General features: G+C 42.9%; 1 protein-coding gene across 19 annotated transcripts in view; it reads right to left on the bottom strand.

Annotated features, from left to right (window-relative positions):
- The window catches only part of Arhgef11 (Rho guanine nucleotide exchange factor (GEF) 11), a 120,492-nt gene extending 103,204 nt beyond the window's left edge, over positions 1–17,288 (bottom strand). For 16 of the 19 annotated variants that reach the window (XM_006501264.2, XM_006501272.2, XM_006501267.2 and 13 more), the window contains exon 1: positions 16,044–17,288. In XM_006501264.2, the coding sequence (XP_006501327.1) occupies positions 16,044–16,075 (32 nt within the window). In that variant the 5' untranslated portion in view covers positions 16,076–17,288. The remainder of the gene's footprint in view (positions 1–16,043) is intronic. The other 3 variants (NM_001003912.2, NM_001360197.1, NM_001360195.1) reach the window with 1 other exon arrangement.
- Between the last annotated feature and the right edge of the window lie 274 nt (positions 17,289–17,562).

Below are 17,562 nucleotides of genomic sequence, written 5' to 3'. Positions count from 1 at the left end.
AAGAGGTACTGACAACTGACCATAGGGCCGCATATATGCTAAGCAAACACTCTACCACAGACAGCACTATATCTCCAGCCTTAAAACTGTTTCAACTCCTTAATAATAAAAAAGATAAATAATCCAAATAGACAATAAACAAAGGATCTGAATAAACATACCAATAAAGGAAATATGATTCTACCCATATGAAATATCCACAGTAGGTTCTGGACCACCAGCCAGGGATGGCATCACCCACAATGGGCTGGCCCTTTCCCCACTGATCACGAACTGAGAAAATGCCTTCTAGCTGGATCTCAGAGACATTTCAACTGCAGCTCCTTCCTCTCTTATGACTCTAGCTTGCGTCAAGTTGATGCAAAACCAGACATGACTGCCACCATGGAAGTCAGTGTGGAGATATCTCTAAAAAGCTAAAAACAGAATTACCAACAACCTAGCTCTATCATTCCTGAGGGTACACCCAAAGGACCCCACAACCTCTTACAGAGAGATGCACAATCATGTGCATTACTGCTCTAATCACAACAGCTAGAATGGAGTCAGACTAGAGGTCCATCAACTAGTGATGGATAATGAAATATGGTACGTATATAAAATAGAATTTTATTCAGATGCAAAGAAAAAATGAAATTATGAATTTTTTACAGGAAAGTGGATGGAACTGGAAACATTATATTAAGTCAGATGACTCAGGTCCAGCAAGGCAACTGCCATGTGTTTTTTCATATGTGGATCCTAGTTTCAAATTTTTAGATTTGTATGTTCAATTTGGAGTATCAGTAGAGGTCAGGAGGGAAGAAGGTATAGGGGAAGCCTCAAGGAGTGAGGGGACAGAAGAACCTGTGATATGGAATTAGAAGGAGGGGAAATATTGGAGGGGAAAGGCTTAAGGAGGAGATAGGAGGGAGAGAACAGATGGTGGGTTAATCAAAACTAGGTATGTCTAAAAACCTCACAGAAATCCACTACTTTATAAGCTAATTAAAAAGTATAACTAAAGGATAAAAAGCTGTACATGTGGATAAGATTTCTCCTAAAAAGACATGGGTTATAGAATGAAAATCTCAGTGCCAGTTATGGGATACATCCCTACAACACCCCTTCCCACCTTGCAGCCTACCATCACTGTTCTTGGTTGACCACTATAGCTGTGTGGTAAGATATTACAGTTGAAGACATGGAGAAATCAACCTAGAATTGATCTGAAAACCTTCCCCCTGCTTACTAGCTTTCACAGTGCTGGAAGGGTCTAGTCAGGCTGTTTCAAGGAGAAATGCCATCAGTGATATTACCAAGAAGTGGATCTTGAATTCTACAACACCAACTTGCCAAGCAAGTCGTACTCACTAGTGCAATACTGACAGGAAGGTTCTGAGGATAACCAACTGTGTTCTGAATGGGTCTGAGGCTTACTCCACAGGAGGAAATTCATGTCTGGTACATAAACCTGGTCAAAAGTCCATGGCTTGGGAAGTCATAGACCCTAGGGTGGAATCCAAGAGAGCTGTTTTTATAAATGGACATGTTACAAACTGCCTTCTAAATACTTATGTTTTAGACAGTGCTGCTTCCAACCTTGGTCAGAAGTTTCTTTTAGCAGCTGGCAACAGTTAATGCAGAGACTCAAGACTGGCCGAACTGCTGAGAATAAATGACTGAACATGGGTATCATCCCTCGCCACCCGAAAGCTCAGGAAATACTGCAAAAGATGTGCCACAAAGAATGTAATGTTGTCTTCTGGATATAGCATGGCTGCTGCACTCATAAACCTCCTGCAGCTATGGTTACCTGCATTGCATAAGATGAGTCAACATGTCACCTGCAGTATTAACCGGACACAGTGGTTATAAAAAATAAGCTGGGAGGGGGCACTTTGGAAGAGGTGTCCAGAGGGAATGGGAAGGGGACCGTAGGGGGTGGGTACAATCAAGATGCATTCTATATACTTCTGAAATTGCCAAAGAACAAGAAAAAGATATTTTTCAGTAATATTTTACTAATCATTTACTTACTACACAGTCTTAGCTACTAAAGTGTACTACTTATGGAGATAAGCCTTGAGCAGATAAAGACACTGTTCGGTGGTAGAGAGCCAGGCCATTTCTGAGATTGTTTTCAACCTCTCTGACATTTCCTAGGCCCCAGAGTACTACTCATTCCCCATCATACACCTACTTGAAGACAACTGCAGGATCCCCCTCTTCCGGGGTGGCAACTACAAACCTCAGCTTATAGATTTTAGCTGGAAGATATGGAGCAACTCAGGAGACTTGATTCCAAGAGGCCATCTTTACCACTGTCCAACAAAGCAGAAGCCTTGTTCCCTCACAAGATTTACAATTGCTTGCTACCTAAGCCTTGCTAAGAGTGTAGGAAAGCAATACTAGTTCTCACAGGGCTTGCTAAGCACTGAATTAAAAAGAAAAAATAATCCCCAATTCCATCACTTTTTAGCTCAACGACATTAGGCAAGTTGTTAAAGCGTTCTAAGCCTCCTTGTCTATCTATAAAGCAGGGCTGACGGGGCAGTGAAATGGCTCAGCACACAAACGTACTTTCTGACAAGCCTGATGATATGAGCTTAAACCCCAGAACTGATATGGTAGTAGAGAAAATGGACTACCACTAGTGGTTCTCTGACCTCCAGTCTTGTTCCATGGCACATGCACCTTTCTTCCTTATACACAAGAAAAATAAATAAATGTGAAACATAAAATAAACAGGAGCTGGGAATCTGCAGTGCCCAAGATTAGCCAGCAGCACGAGGAACACTGAGAGCACTACACCAGCATTTGGCCTTAGAGTCTCCATCTTTGAAGTATTTTCTCCTTGGTGGTTACTGTCCTTCCCTACTTGTCTCTTATGTTTCTTTTATTCCATCACATCTTTCCTGCCTTTCCGGAAACAGTTATGAACCCAGGTCTTTGCATTTTAGCTGGTAATTTTTTACTTGCTTGATGACACCCGCTTCCAACAGAATGTCCAGTGTAACGTACCCCCAGCACCCAGAACATGCCCTAACTGTTGGGGGTTGGTCTTGTGCACTGTGTATTCAGATGCTGATGTCTACGCCCAGATGTCTGTTTGCAGTCTGGAGGCTGGCATGGTCAAGTTTCTCAGGTTTCCATACTGTGTAAAAACTGTTTTCTGTCGTCTCTAATTGCTTAATAAAGAGCTCCTCAGCTTATGGCTGGGCAGGAGAGGACAGAGGGGGTGGGACACTGGAGCCCAGTGAGGGTCCCATGGGGATAGAGAGGGAGAGAGGAGAGAGAGGAGAGAGAAGAGAGAGCAGCCATGAGGACACGTGGATCAGAGCGATCCAGGACAAGACCAAGCCTAGTTGGGTTAGACTAGCTCAGAACCTGCCCAGCTTGGTGCCTGTAGCCTTTTAATAAGAATAAGGTCTCTGTGTCAATTATGTGGGAGCTAAAATGGGCTATGCCTAGCAATTATTTGGGAGCAAAGAGGGTGTAGAACTTACACAGAAATCCAAACTTAAAAAGAACTAGTCTTAGAGCCTGAAAAGTTCCAGGTAGAAGGTTGAGGAAAAATGTTTTCTTAGCAACTGTAGTTTCTCAGGCAGGCCCAGTGCTTGCAGCTCCTTTAACAGACCCCTCCTCGGTGCAGCATGGCTGGCTGCCTGGCACTTAAGCTGAGGGCTGTGAGCAGAGGGTAGTGTGTGGAATGTACGCCAGCTTGCTGCTGCAGGCCCAGAAACTTCTCAGAGCTGCCAACCGGTGCGTGTGGATGAAATACAGTAAGTGGAAATGCGGACCCAGGGGCCGGGCAGACGGGGATGGCAGAAGCCGCTAATGACCTCAAGCAAGCAGCCGCCCAGCCCAGGTTGGCATATGGGCCCAGGCAAACCATCAGAATGCATGCCAGTGTAAGGCCAAAGTCAGGTGGAAGGCAGAAATGTCTTTTCCTGTGAAGGAAAAAACAGGGCCTGGGCCAATCACAGTGAGAAAGGTCTGAGCTGAACTGCAGAGGGAAGCATACAACACACAGAAGAGATCAAGTGCGGCCAAACTTCTGATCAGGTAAAATCTATTTAAAATTATGCTTAAACTCAGAAGAAAGGAAACTGAATATAGAAAGTCATAGGGAGAAATATTAAATAAAGTCTCCAAAGAAAGGAGAAAAAACCACAAGTCTCCATAGAAAGGAGAGAGTTAGAGATTTAAAAAGAAAATATTTTCCATATTAAAAACTGGAAAACACTGTAGAAGAAAGCATTTGGACCCCACTTGGTTTTATTACAATTACCAGCATAGAAATAATTATATATTTAGTAATGATTGCCATTTTATATGTCCTCTTTTAGAAAGATGACAATAAAGCAGACTAAGATAAGCAGTGGACTGAAAGACGGAACACAGAGCTACAGGCAATAGAACAGAGATTAGAGGATTTTAAAAATCAAAATAAAGAGAGAATTTTCTCAAATTAATTCAGGGGAAAATAGAACAATATCAGATTCAGATGCTAGAGAAAATTTAACTGAATCTTTAGACTTTGAAAATGCTAACACTAAATATAAAAAGGCTATTAGATCTTTAAAGGCCAGATCCATACTTACTCATGAATGGATTAAAACTACCACAGATATTGAATCAAATGCTTATGATTTTCAGTTACAACTGGAAAGGCAATTGCAAAAGGGTCGAGAGCTCAGAATGTCCAATGCTTTGGCTGTGAAAGACCAAGAAGTTTCCTAAAAAACTATAAGCAAGGGGGCTGGTGAGATGGCTCAGTGGGTAGGAGCACTGACTGCTCTTCTGAAGGTCCTGAGTTCAAATCCCAGCAACCACATGGTGGCCCACAACCATCCATAGTGAGATCTAACACCCTCTTCTGATGTGTCTAAAGACAACTACAATGTACTTACATATAAAATCTTTAAAAAAAAACTGTAAGCAAACAGTTTCTAAGGGTAATATTTTCTATAATAATAATCTAGGGGAAAAGTTTCCTGGGATATGTAAAATATATCAAGAGAGCAGACACAGGGCTCTGTGAATGTAGATCACCCAGAGATATTTGAGGCAATTACTGTCAGAATGCTGCCCAAGGGCCCTTACTCAAGGTCCAACAGAAACATCAGGAGCTGTTTATTTCCTGTCAGCTGAGGAAAAAAACTGTTCTAGAGAGCAAGGAGAAAATTAAAGTCTGATAGGACAAGCAACATTGTTCAAAACTTAACTAAACATTTAACAGAGATAGAGCCGCTCCAATAAATACAACAAAAATCCTAAAGATTGTCAAAATATAGACATTCTGGTGAACTTTTATAGATAATCAGAAGCCATAATTAAGGTGTTTATGGATAATATTAAACTTAAAAAAAAAAGGTAGACATAGGAGCAGATGCTACCACAGTCTCACCAAAACCGTGGCCTCCAGGCTGACCTCTTCAAGTTCACGGGGTTAGAACTTTACCCCAGATAAAACAAAATGTAAGATAGCTTAAATATATAGGATCTGAAGATCAAATAGAAAAATTAAAGTCATATATGGCTGACATAGCCATAAATTTATAGGGAAGAGATCTGCTGCAGCAACAGAAAGATTAATACACCTCCAACTTCAAGGACGAGCCATAAAATCGGAGATATTCCTGATATCAAAGACAGCTACAGATTGTCCATAAACTAGATACAAGAAAAATTGGCTCTCATAATTTATAGGAAGGGCCACTGCTAGCTAGTAGGATAATTATTAGCTTATTAAATGAGATGGCTACAAAAAAAATAGATGGCTACTAAGACAAAAACAAAAAAGGCTAGGATTTCTGGCTTCTGATTTCTTAATTAAATTGCTGTAAGGTCTAAATGAAGTGTTAGAAAAACCTCTGACCCAGGAATTGCCAGGCCTTGCATATCTGCCATACCCATATCTAGATCCACACCTCAGACTCAGCCACGGCTAGAACCCACTGTAATGGAGTTTTCCCATGACAAGATTTGAGACTAAAGGTCGGGCCCTCTGGCAACCTTGTGTGGTCTGTGGGCCCCACTTCAAGAGAAGTGACCAAGGACGTAGAACAGAAACTCAAGCCTTGAGTGGAGAGGACTGGTTGTGTTGTGGGCTACTCCAGGCAGCATGTTCATGTGGGATCTTAACATTCTGAGAACTCGTACCAACATTTTAAGAGAAATCAACGACATTCCACGGATCCTTCTTATTCAAGATCCAGAACTTTAGATCAGTTTGGGGACAAGTTTACTCTTTGATTTAATCCTACTAAATTAATGAAGAGCTCTTCCAGGGGAAGATGTTTTTTGCCTGGGTTTTCTTTTCCTTTCTCCTTCCTGGCTATCATTTTGTGTCTCAATCTGAAGGTCTCTTCCTCCAGGACGTCTGTAACCCTAAAGGTGTCCTTGCCACATATTCCAAATGGCGATCAGAGGAGTAAGTTTCAGTACTATCTCACAACTGTCTCCTCTCAACAAAATCATCAGTTCTTTGACACCACAGTAGGCATCTTATTCATATGGAATCCGTGCATTTGCATGCCATGTGAAGATTTGTTACATCACCCTATCTGAGGGGCAACATGAATGAATTCTCCCAATACTGAAACCCTGTTCTAGAGAGGACACTGAAACCTAAGTGGTGTTTTCCTTTGTCTAGGGGGCTCTGAAAAGAGGGTCTGAAGTTCTTGCTTCATACAAGGTCCCATTCACAGAGCTATTCACTACACTCTCTTCAGTTACCACTCCCAGAACAACAGCGACCTTTTTCTGCAGCCGCAGTCTCTTGGAGAGAAGCTTCTAAGGTCCTGCTCTATGGAATGAATGGAGCCAGCCTTGGGTAGGCAGGACAATAGCAGGGTAGATCCTGCCTGCAGACCCTTGTGGGGAAAGGCAGCCTAGAAACTAAGCTGCCAAGCGGGAGACCCCTAAAACTTGAATAAGGCAACACCTCCAACAAGGCTCGCCTGTCCCTACAAGAACTACTAAGTACCCAGTGTTTTGCCTGCATGTGTATCTGTGTACCATACACATGACTGGCACCAACAGAGGCCAGGAGAAGGCATTAGATCCTTTGGAATTGGAGCTGCAGGCAGTTGTTAGTTGCTGGGAATTGAACCTAGGTCCTCTGGAAGAGAGCACTCAATGCTCTTGACTGCTGAGCCATCTCTTCAGCCTGTCTGGCAGCATTTTCTTGAAATCCTTGTAGGAAATCAGCAATGTCAAAAGTGAGCTACAGTTCAAGTCTAGAAACAGTATTTGTTATATTAAAAAAAATATCTAATATAACAAGAACTGGGAACTAGAAGACCACCCAGAAAGGCAGAAAAGACACACTGTTTTGAGCCTTGACTGCCAGGGCCAGATGTGATAACCAATATAAAACAAGAGTAGGACAGCACCTCTTATTGGCTTTTTAAGTCACAGTCTTCTATGTGCTACAGGCTATGTGTAAACTTTTATATAAATTCTGATTATATTTTACTGCTGCTTTATTCATTATAGCAAAGATTTAGAATCAATCTAGATGTTCATTGGCAGATAAATGAATAATGAAAATCTGGTGTGTGTGTGTTTGTGTGCGCGCACACAAATATACATATATATATATATATATATATTCCTGACTACTCAGCTGTCAGGAAATGAAGTTAAAAAATTACAGGACAATGGGTGAACTTGGGATGTATAATATTAAATGAGGTCACATAATCTCAAAAAGAAAGAAATCACATGTTCTCTCTTATATGTGGGATCTAGACAATAACATATATGTGAGCAAATGTGCTTGTGGGTGCAGTGTGACATGAAGAAAAGAGAACTTGAAAAGCTAAACAGAAAGGGTAAGGACATACTTGTGAAAGAAGACATACAGCTAATTGCTCTTCTAGTTCTAACTCTGTTGAGGATTTTTTTCTTGGTTTTGATAGTGGATAAGTGCATACATTTAGCAAGAATTTAATAAATTCAGTAAGGCGCTTCACAATTTCTGTTTTGAATGCTAATTCTAACTATATATAGGTTAAGCTGTAAATTCTGAGTCTGGTTAACTTTGGTGTGTAATATTTTTATTTATTTGCAAGTTTTTTAAAGTTTATTTTAAAATAAGCTTTTATATAAATTCTTTTGCACAAACAAAGAATAATAGAATTAAACTGCTATGTGAAGAAGGAATAATACAGATGTATGGTAGAATTTGATGGCATTAATCAGTAAGGAAATAAAAGACTAATGAGGTTAGAGGAGATAGAACATTTTATACAAAGGGGTAAAAATGAATGTTATGGGCTGAGAAAACAGGTAGTCTACCTTATTATGGTAGGAAATGGCAATAATACCATAATTAGTAAGCTATAGGCTGAGAGGAAGAAGGAAGCCAAAAATTCCAAGCTAGTCAGCTAGGCCTAGAAAAATGCAGTAGGTTTCAAGAAAAACAGAATGTGCATTGGACTGAGATCTAAAGACACCTAAGTAATCTATCTTCCTTCTTTCTTTCCTTCCTTGTCTTGGGACATGGGACTCACTCTATTGACAAGCCTGGCATCAAACTCTCAAAGACCCACTTACTTCTGCCTACCAAGTTCTGGGTTTAGGGGTGTACACCACCATGCTAGCTAGCTACCAGAGTTTCAACCACTCCTGGCTTTGTACACTATGATCTCAGAGCCATTATAGTCAGTTCTCAATAGAGTCGACAGAGGACTAATGGATAACCCAAGCATGGGTCTTACAGTGGCAAGTGAGGTTAAATTTAGGCCAATCTGAGTCCTTGTCAAATCAATTTCTTTGACAACACTTAACTACTATGCTATAAAATTCACAAAATGCTTTTACAAAACTCATCCTGAATATAGCTAGTTAGTGGCCAAGTAGGGCTCACACAACAACCTTTACCTTAAAGTCCTCTATCTTCTATATCCATCTATCAGCATGATTTCTACATCCCTCAAATATAAATGATATTTAGGAATAGAGTATGAATGATTAATCAGGATCCATCAAATACACACTAATCTTCTCAAAGCATGACCCAATTTTCTAAGAGATTACCTCCAAAACAAACTATCCTTTCCTCATCTCTCTAAAAAGACTGCACTGAAGGACTCAAAGACTATTTGTTAGAAGTAGCCCAACCCAAGAGTCTTAGCAATTATCTAAAAACAAATTTATCATTTGTTCAAAGTCTGTACTCAGTGAACTGCTGGGTACCAGTGTGAGACAAGTGACTGTTAATGAAGCTTCTATTCTATCAATAGCACTGTCCCTTTCCCAGTCAACTAGTCTCACAGTCAGGAATCACATTAAATTCAGCTCTAGCATTGACTGTCCTTCCATAATGCCGCCTGCACCCAGCATCTTCTCCATTGTCACTGTCACCAACCATTCTGACACATCTCTGGCAAAGATTGCTACAAAAACTTCCAGCTAGCCAGCCTTCCCACATGTAAACTCTCTTCTAATTTACACATCAACACAAGGATTTGCTCTTTACCCACCGTTTATTTTAGGTCTTGTATTACATTTAATTGTGTATATGCACACACATGACTGACACAGCACACATGTGGGGACCAGAGACCAGGACTTGGCTCCTTTCCCCATGTGGGTTGCAGAGGCTGAACTCAGGTTGTCAGGCTTGGTGGCAAACCAGCCTTAGCCCACTGAAACATCACACTGACTTCACATATTGTTTTAAAAGTCGCTCTATAATAAATCTCAGTGGACTCCCCCATAAAGTCTGAACGAATCTCCACCTCGTACACACTATCAACTTACCTTTCTCTGCTCTAGAGGCCTGCAAGCACCATTTCCAGTCCACGCCCATTCCAGAAGCTCTGCTCATCTTCCCTTTGCCCCAAATGGCTTCCTCTCCCTTCCACCTAAAACACTGCTTGCTCCTGCCTGCTTACAATTTTGTCTTTAGATTTATTTGTTTATATATACATATATATATACATACACATATATATATATTTTTTTTTTTTACTTGCAAGTATGTCTGTGTACCATATGCATGTCCAGTGCCCACACAAGTCAGAAGAGTGTCAGGGAGACATAAGAATTATTCCTGAAGAAAAAGTCCTGGTTCACTGGAAACATGACATTGTTTCCAGATACTCTAGGGACATAATATCTTTTAAGGCTCAAATCTTTGAGACTAGCTAGCTCAATAGACTCATTTTTTCTAGTTAAGAAAATGAAGAGCCAGAGCAGGCAAGCATTTTTCCATGTAGCTGGAAGTAAAGCTGGCCCCAGCACCCATATTTGTTAACTCAAGAATCTTAAATTTTTCCTACAAACACCAATGTGACTGACAATCTTTTGTTTTATTTTTTTTTTAAGACTAGAATCACCAACTTCTTTCATCCTGTTTGACCAGTGGGGCAAGGGAGTGTCCAGGAAGACATTTACAGGTCCAAGCTGGGGTCTTTCCCCAATGCAGTAATAAAAAAAAAAAAAAAAAGAAGGGGGTAGGGGGTTGGAGAGATGGCTCAATGGTTAGAAGCACTTGGTTTGCAGAGGAGCAGGGTTCCATTCCCTGCATCCACATGGTGGCTCACAACCATCTGTCACTCCAGTTCCAGAGGATCCAACACCCTCTTCTGGCCTCCAACAGCACTGCACACAGATGATACACACATACATACAGATACAACACCTATGTACATAATATAAAAATAAATAAACTTTAAAAATTTAGGAGAAGTGAGCAAAATATATTGCTTGAAATTTTTTAAAATTAAAAATTGAAATAAACAAATATCCACTGAATAAAGAAAAACAAAAACCAACCAACCAACATAGCACCCAGGGGTAAATTTCTAAGCTACATGATAAATTTTTTAAAATAATAACCCAGTAAAAATATTTTTATAGTAATGCCATCAAGATAATGTGAAGTAGTCAGCTAGTATAAATGAAAATAACTCATGTTTTCTTACAGATTTTGGGGGTTAACAACCCCTTTAAACACACACACACCCACACAAGTGCACACACACACACAAGTGCTCACACACACACACACACACACGTCTTAGATCTTTAAAGCAGCCAGGGACATTATCCAGACCGCAGTTTCCAAGCCCTGCTCCGAAGAAGCTGCTGACTTCCAGAGCGCCCTTATCTGTGTGTTCATTTAGGGATTACCTATACAGTTCCTACTATTTGCTTTTGGTTTCTGATTAGTGCAATTATTTTATTTTTTGTTTATGCTCCTAAACTGGAGGGCAGTTTCTCCGCCTGATAGTACTTTGAAGAGGGGAAAAAGTATTAGATTGCTCTATCAGAACATTTCTGAGTATGAAAATTAAGCTTAGCCTGCTCCTGGCTCATAATACTAACTCATGGCCAAATGTTTCATCTGCAAGCCTACCGCTGTCTCCATCGCACACTCTAGGTAAAGACAAGGCTGTGCTGTGGGGGAGACTTAGCATTCTAGGTCCTTACTCTTTGCTGCTCTAGGTCTTTATGGCTGTGCTGGAGCCACTCTTCTAATGTAAATAGAAACTAAGTTAAATATCTGGAGCTTGCTGATCCCAGAGCTCACTAGAGACAGGACTCTCAGTGGAGGAGATCCCTGACATTTGGGGGTCCGCATTTCTTCTACAAGGAATGGATCAAATCTTTCCTGGGGAGTCTAGTGTACTTGCCTAGATTGTCAGAGGCCCTAGGTTCTACCTCCAGCCCTGAAAAAAAAAGGGGGGGCAGGTGTGTGTGTGTGGGGGGGGGGAGGCAAACCCACAACAAATTCTAACTGCACCCCGGAGAATGACATCTAATTAGCCAAAGTAGAACTCTCTTCCTTCCACTCATCAGAACTCCAGGGAAGGAGGCTGGGGAGCAGTCAGTAGGTAAAGAGCTGGCCCTGAAAGCTTGAGGACCTGAATTTGGATTTGTAGAGTTCACTGGCCAGCCAGCAAGCTCCAGGTTCAGTGAGAGACCTTGTCTTACAAAATAAGATGGAATGTGATTGAAAGAGATACCTCATACCAACCTCTGGACTCCACATACATGTGTGCACAGAACCAAGCATATGCACGTGTGCATACACACACAGCGATCTTCCTCAGTTTCCCAAGTGCTGGGATTACAGGATGGGCCACCACACCTACCTATCAGTATTGTTTTTTTTTTCTTTTTGAGACAGAGTCTGTAGCTCAGGCTGGCCTAGACTCCCTATGAAGCCAAGGCCCTTAGATTTCCAATCCTCTGCCTCTACTTCTGGAGTGCTGACATTATAGGAATGACTGGTGACTGAACCTAGTTCTTCCCACAGCCCAGCAACAACTACTAACTAACTACCAACTAAGCTATACACCCAACCCAGTATTATCTTCTGTTCTTCTCACCTTGTATATTTCTGCAACAACAACAATCCTGTTCATTCTTAATTTCTCAAAATAATAGAATTTTATGATACTTCTTAACTTTTAAAATCATTATTATTGTTGTTGTTTTGAGACAGGTCTCAATACGTAGCCCTGGCTGGCCCCAGGCTTGATTTGTAGACCATCCTAGCTTTGAACTTCTAGAGATCCATCTGCCTCTCCTTCCCAAGCGCTGAGATTAAAGGTGTGCTCCACCATACCAGCTTTAGGTTGTTTTAGATTATTTAAGTCATGAAGTAGTACACAAAGCTAAGACAAAGCCATGAATTTACCACATAGAATTTAGATAGTTTCATAATTTAAAAAGCAATTTGGAATGTCTTCTCTCATCTGGTTTGCGCCTTTCAACAGCCCTGGAAGGAGATATAGTAAGCAAATTTCAAATAGCAAACCCAGAATCGTGTGAACTGGAGCTAACACTTGTGTGGAATTGCTGTCCTACACAGGAGGAAATAAATGGAGAAGACCAAGAATTCTTGGCATAACTGTGTTTTTTTCTAGTTTGGTCTTCACATGAACTACCTTTGTGCAGAGAAAAGCTGTTCTATAGATACAAACTCCTACCCTGCCCAGCCCCAAGAACATTTACCCCGAGGTATTGGGCATAATCTCTATTTACAATACCAAACACATTTTCAGAAAATATTGAAATTAAGATGAAGGGCAAAAAAGATATTATTTTTTACCCCTTCGAGGACAGGGGTAGCCACATCTCATCTCATCTCTTACAACCGATGATCACAAAGAGAGAAATCATCCAAAAAAAAACGCTCCATGACTCCCGTATGACTCAACATGACTTCCATGACTCAACAGGAGAAAACTGATGTAAAAGGCTGCCAAACAGGTAGCCCAGGCTTTATTTAAGGCACACTCAGTCTCTAGCTATATGATCCTCCAGCCTGTCCTCTTATCTCCTAGAAAATACGTAACGCCAAGGAAGTTTTTGCTGAAGTTTACCCTAGATTAACCACATAACCAAGTCATTAAAACAACTTTCGGTGGATGAATTCACACTTTTTGGTAAGTTCACTTAACCTCAACACAAGTCTGGAGTGTTTACGGATCACTGACTGCATACCAAGCACTGAACTTAGCAGATAGGACAAAAGCAAGCCAAACAACACAGCCCCTGCATTCAGAGCGGACTAGTACTTCTGTGGCCTTTGGGGTGTTGTATTGTTGAGCCAGGGTGAAACTCAGGCTGGCCTCAAACTCTCTAAGTAGCACAGGCTTCAGCCTTGTAATCCTTCCTGCTTCAGCTTCCCAAGTGCTGGAGTCATAAGCATGTGCCACGCACGGTGTCTACTTTCCAATTAGATCGCCTGCTCTCAGGAAGAAACGAATAATTTTCTAAAACCCTGACACCATCTCACACAATATATTGGCAAGCTAAAAGAGAATAGAATTCCTGACACCATAATTCGAAACACTTCCTTCTAATCTGTTACTCCAGTGTGGCATCAGACTAAATTATCATGCAGGAGGCGGAAGCAAGATTGAAAGTCCCAGATACACAGCAAGTTGGGAAGCCAGCTGGGGTGACAAAAAAAAAAAAAAAAAAAAAAAGATTGTGAATTATTTACATTCACAAGGTACAGAGCCTGCGACATCAAGTTCAACAGTGTACTTTGACTCTATTACTGCAAGATCAGGGAGGCCAGCAAGACAAAGCCAGAAGGGGACTTCAGTTTCAGGACTGACTGTGGCAGAGAGTCAGGCACGGTAAAAGCAAGCAAGGCCTTCCCATGGAATAACACACTGCTTTAACTCCAGAGATTATAGGTACAAAGTACAGGGGGACACTTGACAACTGCCAGAGAGAGCAAAATGGTGCCTTACCCATTCTAAATGGTGAGTCTATAAACCTCTGCAGACAGGATGGGCAACAGGAAGAACAGGGATTCAGAACTGGAACTTAAGATTTTACACTAGATCCTGACACTCCTCAGATAACGCTAAATGGCACTGAACAAACCGGGAATCCACTCAGTCGCCTCATCTGCAAAATGTGAGCAGTGACTTCCGGCTTGTCTACCTCACAGATACATCATAAGGTTCAAGGAAGCAGCGTGCTAAGGAGAGCACTTGGGAGCCTGAGGTCTGTATCTGTGAAGTCATGCAAGCTTCTAGAGGAACATCTCACATTAACCCAGAAGCCCTCACTGCCTCCTTCTCACACCCCTCAATTCCTGGTTCCCATCTGCTCACACCCCTGAACTAACAGAAATTATTCATCACCTCAAATCTTAATTTGAGTATACTAATCCCCCAGGTCTAAGAAGAGGGAGAGAAGGGCAGACATGCAAACCCTTCACCTTCTTACTCTGACAGCTTCAGTTATCCTTTCCCAGGGCCAAATTTCAGAAGACCACAATGGAAAAGGGAAGGGAGATGCCAGCTAGCCACATTGCCTCCGTGGTTGCCCGCTCTTCCCGACTGCAAGGCAGTTCCTTCCCCGCCCCCAACCCCCACTACTAAACAGATCTAACTGGGACCCTGAGACAACACAGAGGTGGTATTTGGGAGACATTATGTTTTAGGCCGCACTCCACAGTCAAAAGGAAATTACTATTAGCATGTATAGCCAAAGGTTAACTGACCCAGAGAGAGCAACTGCTGACTTACAGATAGATAGATAGATAGATAGATAGATAGATAGATAGATAGATAGATAGATAGATAGATAGATAGGTAGACTTCCAGATATTCCTTCCTACCTCACAAATACTAGTTTCCATTGGACTGTTAGTTTCCAACCACCTACCTATCTATCCAGTTAGGACGTATAGAATATCCACAAAACACACCTCCATAGAGGACTTTTAAGGAGGAAGGGTTGAAGAGGGAAAGGGGAAGGGATGGCCAGGCAGACACCTACCAAAGTTGTACTGCAAAGCCAGACCCAGCTCATGGGGGAAGGGGCATCATGTGCTTCCAGCTGATTTCAAGGGCCTAGGAGCCAAAACAACTCCTTCCGGCTTCAAGCAAAGGGAAGGCCTGTTTTGCAGAGTCAAGCTTATTGAGAACAGCTTGGAAGATTAAACCTGGAGCATCAATCAGCCTGTTGGTAGGTCTCAATTTAAACTCTCAACTGGAAGAAGAAATCCTAATGTGGCCTAAACATTTCCGAGCTCTATCAACCACTGGTGACACTGGTGACACTGTCCCAACATTTCAGGCAACAGCATCTTCCTCATTTTAAATGGGAACCACCCTACCTACCACTGTGCCCCACCATTCCATAACTATCAGCCTCATGGAGGCTCCCAGCCCTGTCAGCCGTCCCCCGACCCTCCCCAGATAGCTAAAGCTAGTCCCCACTCAGCCCTGTGGGTTCACATGAGCAGGTTTGGTCCAACCTGATCCCTAGGCTAGCAAGCTGGGGGACTCAGAGTGAGCCTTATACCTGGTGTAAGGTAAAAGCCACAGCAAGCATCACCCCCTCCTCTCAGCCTCACTGCTTACTGGTTAGAAAGGACACACAACTATGGGGTACATTTTGAACATGAACACACACCGAGGGTACAGAAACATATATACTGACACACTGACAGTCCTCATAGACCACAGCCTATCTATCCCACAGCCCAGCCAGGCAAACACAACACTTCCCCCCCAGTCATTTTAATAAGTGTTGGAAAAAAAAAATCCTCAATTATTTAAACATACCTGTCTATACTATGGGGCAACCGTATGCTCATGGTTTCTCCGTGTCTCCACAGTTCTGGAATCCTGTAGTTTCTTTGGGCGTCTTGATCAGGCCTGAGTCCCTTGCAATTTTGAAGGAAGGTGAGAGGAAGGCCTCCCAAGTTGAAGACTGAATCCTTGTTTCTTCCAGCTGTCAGGACCCTGGTAACTGCAGTGCTATTCTGCTTCTATCGGTTAACATGGTCTCCTCCTTCCTTCACCCTTAACCTTCCCCTCCCTCGTCTTAAAAAAGAAAATGAAAAGAAAAAAAGAGAGGAAAAACTATGACCTTCTTAGAAACCAAACTGTTAACCACAAATCTCTTCAAGGTTAGCCCTACGGGCTAAAAACTGAACCACAGAAAGAATCTGACTTCAAAATATCAGTCTTAGTTGCAGACAGATAAAAGCCATCCTTTCAATCCAGTTTCCCCAGCTGTCCTTCTGTTGACAGGGAAGCCTTAAGCTCCAAAGGTTGAAAAAAAAAATCTCTGGTTTCCAAATGCTTAAAATGCCAACAGCAGAATTATTCCAGGGAAGGAAAAACAAAAACAAAACAAAACAAAACAAAAAGGCTGAACAAATCCGAAATGGCACTTGGGAGAAAAATCTTCCAGACGATTTGCACAGTTAAAATAAATAAAACCACACAGCAGTATGTACACAACACGGTCCAGTGCAGCCCTGGGAAGCAAAATTTGCGGATTTCTTTTAAAAATCAAAACAAAACAACCATCTTCTTCTACAGTAAAGGTTTTTGAATTCTGAAATGAACCAATTGTGCAGACACACACACAACAATCACAAAACACCTGAAGCGCAATGCTTTCTACCTTCAAAACGGTAGCATTGGCCAAACCCCCAGGAAATCTTAAACCTTCTTTTCCCTTTCGACTTGCAGGTTCCTCCACCTAACCCAGCCTCAGATCGGCCTTTTTCTCAGACAATTTCCTCAGTCAGCTCTGTGTGCTCCAGCACGTCCAGGCTCCGAAAGTCTCTCTCGCCGCAGCGCTCTGGAGCGGTAGTCCCGCTTCCCCCTCGCCCGCCGATCGTGTCCGGCGACCCGCTCCTAGTATTGTTGCGGCTCGGTTAGGGCCAGGGCGCCCTCCACAGCGGCGCGGAGAGCCCGGGCCGCGGCCTCGGCCTCCGTGCCCACCCGCCCGCCAGCCACAGCCTCCCCGCTCGGCCGCTCCCGGCGTCCGCGTCGCGGCCGCTGCGCTTCCGGCCCCGCCCCCGCGCGCGCTCGCTCGCTAAGGCCAAGCCCGCTGCCGCCGGCCGGCTCCGCCCCACCCCCGCTCCGCCCCGCCCCGCCACCGCCCCGCCTCGCCCCGCCTCGCCACAGCCCCGCCACGGCGGACTCCGCTCGCCCGGGCCGGCCGCTGGCTCCTCCTTGGCGCCGCCCGCCCTTTCACAGCCCCGCGCGCCCCCGGTCCGCGCGCTGCGGCCTAGCTGCTCCCGGTGCTGCTGTCCCAGAGACTCGACCTTTGTTTCCGCAGTGTCCG

This window comes from Mus musculus, chromosome 3 (assembly GCF_000001635.26).
Source record: "Mus musculus strain C57BL/6J chromosome 3, GRCm38.p6 C57BL/6J".
Lineage (NCBI taxonomy): Eukaryota > Metazoa > Chordata > Mammalia > Rodentia > Muridae > Mus > Mus musculus.
Note: the sequence above shows the minus strand (reverse complement) of the source record. Positions and strands in the feature narration are given on the sequence as shown.